The sequence below is a fragment of the Syngnathus leptorhynchus genome, chromosome 12 (genome assembly GCF_054491065.1).
Source record: "Syngnathus leptorhynchus isolate UIUO chromosome 12, UIUO_Slep, whole genome shotgun sequence".
NCBI lineage: Eukaryota > Metazoa > Chordata > Actinopteri > Syngnathiformes > Syngnathidae > Syngnathus > Syngnathus leptorhynchus.
In genome coordinates, this window is record NC_141206.1 from 1,578,777 (window position 1) to 1,586,040 (window position 7,264).

A 7,264-nucleotide genomic window follows, 5' to 3' on the forward strand; every position below is an offset into this window, starting at 1 on the left:
CACAACTTAGACTTAACATTCAGCCATATTCAAATCTAATTACTGAATTATTGATATTTCTGAATATTACAGCAATGCTAAACATGTGTAAAACAAGAATTTATTTTCCTATACTTGAATGTTAACAAAATCCATACATCTACACTAGGGATGGGAATCTTCACCATCAAAGCTATACAATACACATCTCGACACACTGTCAACGATTCATGGAATGGCCAATGATAAGATGTGATCTGATTCTCCCATCTCCTGCGATACGGTGCAACAGTACGATTTAATTTTAAAACAATGCAATCCAGGGCGATACGATGCAACTGCATTTTATTGGTCGTATCGATTTTCCGATGCATATCGGTGAATCTTCCCAACCCTAGTCTACACACATGGCTTGCTATATTTTTCCTGTGTGAAACTGCCAAAAACTTTCCTGAATGATTGCGGTAAATACAAACGGCGTTTAAGTTGACACGTGTTATACAACAGTGACCTCTACGGGCCAAGACAAGTAAAGATAAAAATAAACTTCCAAATACATAGCGTACCGTGGGGTCGGTATAAATCCATCCATTTTCTTTACCGCTTTGTCCCCATGGGGGTCGCGGGCATTGCTGGAGTCTATCCCAGCCGTCATCGGGCAGTAGGCGGGGGACACACTGAACTGGTTGCCAGCCAATCGTAGGGCACACATAGAAGAACAGCCGTCCGCACTTGAATTTGCTTGAAGGTAAGAATTTACTCATGATGATTTGGTCGCTCCATTGCAAGTATTGTGACGACAAGTTGAGCCCTCAGCCCTTCTCTAAAGTCATTGGCTAGAATTGTGAAATACAGCCATGTGATTGGCTAAGGCGGTTCTCAGTCAACCGTACACTGCCAATGCACTTAACTCCTGACCTACTAACACAGATCCATGAGTCAGAAGCCACATTGGTGTGCAAAAAATCAGAGAAAAATGTGGTTCTTTTCCTTTTGTAAAATTTAGTCGACCCAGATATTTCCTCATGTTTGGGAGGACAAATTCACCGCTGATGTATGATTTCTTCGTTAAGGACAGCGACTCTAATATCGCCACTCGTCTTCAACTAGCGACAAGGCATGGTGAAGATGTGAGTATCGAATTTTAAACCGTCCCTGCCAATAGTTTATACAGAATATTTAAGTGCGTCGATGTATGCCCAAAGGGTGGGTGCTGGTTAGTGTGTGTGACCCAATTTGATGTGTAACACTTTTTTAAAACTTAAAGTAACCTAATTGTTATCCAAGCATTAGCCCGCGTCGCGCAAGTACGTCGTACTGTATCGTCAGGCCACCATCAGCAAGTTTTATTAACAAAGAATGGTTCCTTACTAATGTTTCTAATTATGCAGCGCTCTGGGGTGGCTGGGAATTGAGAGTGATTGGGTCACGTATTGGTTCTGTAAAGTCTCGTAGGCCTTGTTACCAGTGACAGGAGTTTACAGATAGCGACAACCAAAAAACTGGTTTGGGCTCACTATGTCACACTAATGGTGGCAGATGGTGTTTTATTCTATTGTAACCAGACAGGAAGTTTTTTTTTTATCAACGGTATCGTTTGATTTACTGTTGCGTCTCACACTGTTAAAGTGTGGACGTTTTAGGGCGTCGATCTGAGTAAGCGAGGCAATGATGTCATGTACTAGAATCAATGCCCACATCGTCTTCATTCAGATTACTGGGTCGATTATCTCGCTTTTATCTGGATCCACTCTTTAACCAGTGTTATATATTTACACTCAAACAAGGCAGAAAAAACATGCGTCTATTTCCTTTTTGCTACACCAGCAAACATTGCATAATGTCTGTAGCAACAGAAATTTCTGGCTGTCACAGGCTGAGGGAGGCGAGGGGTGGTTATTGTGTAATTCTGCCACAATGAAGGAATTCTGGGGCAATACGGCGCGTTGACTGGTCCTGTCTGGCTCTGATTGATTCCCTGCCTCGATCATCAAGATTCTGACAAAACACATACCAACTCCTGTAACCACTTTTTTTTTTAACATATTTAATGAGTATCTTTCAATTATGACACATCAAATTCCTAAAACACTAAGGAAATCTTGCTATTGAATGAAAACAAACTTTATAGATTTTTATTGTTTGGTAATTGTGTGAAGGCAAAGGCCTTCACACTTATGTTATTCTCATCTATTCTCTATTATTATTATTGTGTGAAGGTGAAGGCCTTCACACTTGTTATTCTACTCCATTCAGGCTTCCACCCTCAACGTCGTGAGTCTGAGCCATTTTCCCGAGTGGTTTCGAATCACACATTGGCCGTTATTTTTATTCATCATTTTAATCATTTATTATATTCAACATCATCATCATAATTAATTTACCATTTTTATTTCTAATTTAATCATTTTATCTCACTTGGCCATTATTTTTTATTCATTCATTTAATTTTAACATATCATTTTAATAATTTATTTCATTCAACATCATCATCATAATTAATTTACCATTTTTGATTTAATCATTTTATTTCAAATGAACATCAGTCCACCGCTTTAACTGTATGTCACTGTTTAGCTCAGTAAGTAGAGAATGGCACTATCAACACGAGCCACTTTACAGAGTGGAATCGAATCTCACTTGATCGTGATTTTTTATTTATTCATTTAATTTTAACACATGCTTTTAATAATTTATTTATTTCAACATCATCATCATAATTAATTTACCATTTTTATTTCATTTAATCATTATTTCGAGACCCACAATAGTGTGAGATGTCTTCGCCTTCACACGCAATTTCTCCAGAAATTGCCAATTCTAGTTAGTGTGAAGGCGAAGGCCTTCACACTATTGTTATTCTACTTTATTAGTGTGAAGGCGAAGGCCTTCACACTATTGTTATTCAACTTTATTAGTGTGAAGGCGAAGGCCTCGTGCCTCATTTATTCATTCAATTTTAACACATCATTTTAATAACTAGAATTGGCAATTTCTGGAGAAATGGCGTGTGAAGGCGGAGGCACTTCACACTATTGTGGGACTCGAAATAATGATTAAATGAAATAAAAATGACGATGAGGTTGGAAATCTGATGCTCTACTTACTGAGCTAAACAGTGACTTACTGTAATTAAAAGAAAATTTTGGAAAATTTGGTTGAAGTTCGAATTTGAAAAATGTGAAATTTTTGCTAAATGGGAAGGTGTGGAATAGGTAGGCAAAAGATGAACAGTTGAAAGTTGGAACGAGTTGAATCGGTTGAAGTATCCTCAAATTCCCCAAAATTCCGTTTTTCACCTCTAGTTTCCACATTTTTTGACCGATTCAACCCATTCCAACTTTCAACTCTTCACATTCTTCCTCCCTATTCCCCAAATTCCCACTTTCCATAAATTCCACATTTTCAAGTTTGAAATTCCACCAAATTCTCCAAAATTCCGTTTTTCACCTCTAATTTCTACATTTCTCCAGTAATTCAACCCGTTTCAATATCATTCGGCAGCATTCCCCCAAAAAGTTATTCAAACATTTCGCCTTCCCACGCAATTTCTCCAGAAATTGCAAATTTTAGTTATTCTTGCAGTTTGTTTTGAAAAGTAATCTTTTGTGTCATTTTAAAGGAACCCAGCAAAATCTAAATTTAGGACACGTCCATGTTGCAGTGGCGTCACTAGGTTTTATGGAGAATCCCAGGAGATGGACAGATTTAAAAACAATACAAAATTCTGTAAAAGTCACCATTAGATCAGAGGTTTTATTTAAGCCTGTTTATAATACAGTACATGGCATGTGAACAAAATTAACAATAAAAAATCTGCAAAATATGTTCACATTGTATCTGAAAGCAAAGGTGTGTGCAAACAAAGGACACTGTATGACCTTAGCCTCTGCTTCTGCCTGCCTCTCCATATGATATTGATGTAAAGCTGCTCAATTGATGGAATTTTACACATAATTTAGATTTTTTTTTCTAACTTTTTTCATTTTCCTCATTTAAAAAAATACATAAACTGGGCTAGTAAGTGAAAAATGAACCTTCGCTTTTAGCCATTCTCGGTTTATCCTTCTTTTAATGTGCCAGGATTACCTTCCTGGGAAAAGTTCCTTTTGCAAAATGTTATTTTTTATGTAATTAGTTAATGTAAACTAATTGATGACTCTCTTTCTGTAATCCCACAGTTTTTGTGATGAGGAGGAGGGTTGTCCCTCATGGAAGATATCGTCAGTTCTTGAAAGCATTATGAGGAACTGTTAAATACAGAGGATACAATCAGATGTAAATATGCAATCAGTCAAGGAAGAAATTTACGCTAGTGAGCCCTACAGTGGAGACGATTCCCTGCTACTGGCTGTGGCCTTACAAGGGTCTAACCGCGACCTGATAGGTAATGTCTCTGGTATACCATTTTTAGCTAAAACTACCTGTCGCAGGAAAAGGGAGTTTATCCCAGAGGAGAAGAAAGACACTGTTTATTGGGAGAGACGGCGCAAAAACAACGAGGCAGCTAAACGCTCGAGGGAGAAGCGGCGTATAAATGACATGGTGCTGGAGAACAAGGTGATGACCCTGGGAGAGGAAAATGCCTCCCTCAAAGCTGAACTGTTGTCGCTTAAACTCAAGTTTGGCCTTTTGAGCTCAGCAGCATATGCCCAAGAAGTTGAGAAGTTGTCCAGCCACAAGAGTGCTCATCTCTATCAGCAATTTGTCACAGCCAGTGCTGATCAAAGCAGTTTCTCCAGCAAGGAAACTGAGCCTCATCACCTGCGCAGTAGCTGTATTTCAGTCATCAAACATTCACCAAATATAACCAAGGCATGTGCTCCAACTCAGGGTAGTTTAAGTATGTGCAGAAGCACCGAGGTCAAACGGGAACCAGCAGAGAATGGCACCTTTCCACATGAGAGTAGTCCGTATGAACTCTTTAGGAACTACATGGCCAGCCCTTTGTCAAGAGTCTACGCTCAATCTGTTCCATTCTTACAGATCACCAGGTCTTCCAGTAACTCGCCCAGCTCAGACGATGGTGCTGTGAGCAAATCATCAGATGGTGAAGATGAGCAGCAGGTCCCCAAAGGGTTGATGACATCTGCGGCTGACCCAAAGTGTGTTATTGTATCCACACACAAAGTGCCTGAGGCCAATTCTTCGGCTCTGCCTCATAAATTGCGAATCAAAGCAAAGACCATCCAAATCAAAGTAGAAGCCATCGACCCAGAATATGAAACGGCGGCAAAGTTCTCACCTGTCAACGGATCCTTTCAAGCCTTCTCAGACACCTCAGTGTGCTCTCAGTCCTTGCTGTTCCCTTTGTCGCGACAGGTCACCACCATGCAGGACTGGACTCAGCGGTCTGAGCAGTGGCATAAAAGCAGCACAAAAACACTTAAGGATAGCTGTATGAGTAACAGGCAAAACCATAGCTTCTCAGACAAACCAGCTGTGGATATAAAACAGCCATCCTATGCACACTCAGATGGAAAGGAGTATAAAAGTGGCCTCTGAGAAAACGCAGCAAGGGAAACATTCGTTCATCACAATGAGTCCCTACTAATAGCTTGCCTGCCTGAATAACCTATTACTATTTTCATCTTCACTTATTTGGTATTACGCTGTGTGGTTGATGTTTGGCTTTGAGCAACTTTTCTGGTCACTGTACATTTTCAAATAAAAGATTCTGAAATTGAAAGTCGTAATTAATAAGCACAAAACAAAGCCTGAAGATTAGTTATACTTCAAACAGAAGTATAATGTACAATTTTACATTGCTGATCAGACCTGTAGAGTCCATTCTTTTAAATTTTGATATACTGTATTTTCTGTCGCTCCGGCGTATAAGTTGCACCAGCCATAGAATACATAATAAAAAAGAAAAAAACATAAGTCGCACCGGAGTATGAGTTGCATTTTTGGGGGAAATTTATTTGACAAAATCCAACACCAAGAACAGACATGAATAGGCAACAACAAGTGGAATGGTACGGTATGCTAACGTAAATAAACAAGGAACTGAGATCGTGCCTGACGTAACATCTTAAGGCTTGTTCAAATAACTATGACATGTCAAGTTTATTTATATAGCCCTAAACCACAGACAAGTCTCAGAGGCATATACAACGATTGGCAATTATTCTCATCCACTGATCTTAAACTCCCAGGAGGGCAAGGCAAAAACTCAAAAAACCCCTACTTAAACCTTGAGAAGAGACCAAAGATGGGAGGATCCCCCTTCCAGCATAACCAGGCTGCAATGAATGCAGAGAGGGCACATAGAACACATAATGTAAAACAATCCAAAGAAAAAGTGGATGTCCATATTCAAAGTGAAGAGCTGCAGGAAGGTGCCCTCAATTGTCCTGGCAATGTCTTCGAGGGTGGTAAGGTCTTCAAGGGGCAGGACATAAATATACATAAATAAGTTACAAAAATAAGTTTATCGAACCATCCGTGTCACTCCAAATCATTAAATCGATCGAAATCTTCATCCTCTATGTCACTTATAAACAACTCCCTCCGCTGACTCCGGAGGTAGATGCGGCCCTTCGCTGACATCAGACTCATCGTCAATTGCAGTTCCGATTGTTCCACAGGCCTAGAGCGCCCTCATGCGGTAGTGTGAAAATAACATGTAAAATAATATACAAGTAAGTAAGTAATGTGTTAATGATGAAGTAATAATATGTTAATAATTTCACATATAAGTCGCTCCTGAGTATCAACCGCACCCAAGCTAAAAACAAAAAGCGACTTATAGTTCGGAAAGTACGGTCCTCATTGTCAACTGTCTCAACTGTGTTTTCATCAGTTGCTATTACAGTGTATACTTGTTCACATAAAACCACAGTACTGTTAATAACGAGGGATTGTCATCTTTTAGAAATACAGTGGAGCCTCGGTTTTCGAACACAATCCGTTCCAGAAGGTTGTTCATTTTTTTCATTTGCGCATTTTTGTCCGATCGCAACCCTAGCGCGCTGCCGACCGCGCAACTGCACCGCACTGGTCCCATTATTGTGACAGAGTGGTCGCTAAAATTTAGAAAATATTTTTTCCAAAATTTAAGTGGACCTCAGTGCCCAGGGAGCTTAATTTGGTCCGATCGCGCAACCGCAGCGTGCCGGCCGGGCGCTCACTGTCGCATTGCTTTAGGAGCGTCTTTGTTTTAGGATCGCTTTACTGCTCCCACTTGCTTTATTTGGAGGCATGATTAGAGTTTATGCAATCCTCAGAGTAATGAGAATGTAATAATGAACGGAGTCAGTTGGTATGCGGGTCCTCTCGGCTC

The 7,264-nt window shown here is 39.9% G+C and overlaps 1 protein-coding gene across 3 annotated transcripts; it reads left to right on the plus strand.

Moving 5' to 3' along the window:
- The first annotated feature begins 575 nt into the window (after window positions 1-575).
- Window positions 576-6,955, plus strand: nfil3 (nuclear factor, interleukin 3 regulated). Of its 3 annotated transcripts, XM_085926756.1 has the most exons (3): window positions 847-1,109; window positions 4,161-4,539; window positions 4,966-6,955. In XM_085926756.1, exons 2-3 carry the CDS (start codon window positions 4,264-4,266, stop codon window positions 5,482-5,484), a joined length of 795 nt encoding a protein of 264 aa, XP_085782882.1. In that variant the 5' UTR covers window positions 847-1,109; window positions 4,161-4,263; the 3' UTR covers window positions 5,485-6,955. The 3 variants fall into 3 exon arrangements, with proteins under 3 accessions (XP_085782880.1, XP_085782882.1, XP_085782879.1); XM_085926754.1 differs by lacking the exon at window positions 847-1,109 and adding an exon at window positions 576-727 and having other exon boundaries at window positions 4,161-6,882; XM_085926753.1 differs by having other exon boundaries at window positions 4,161-6,438.
- Window positions 6,956-7,264: the final 309 nt, after the last annotated feature.

What these genes read in the sequence shown, in the direction of transcription:
- nfil3 (XM_085926754.1), top strand. Translation starts at nt 4,264, where the DNA reads ATGCAATCAGTCAAGGAAGAAATTTACGCTAGTGAGCCCTACAGTGGA.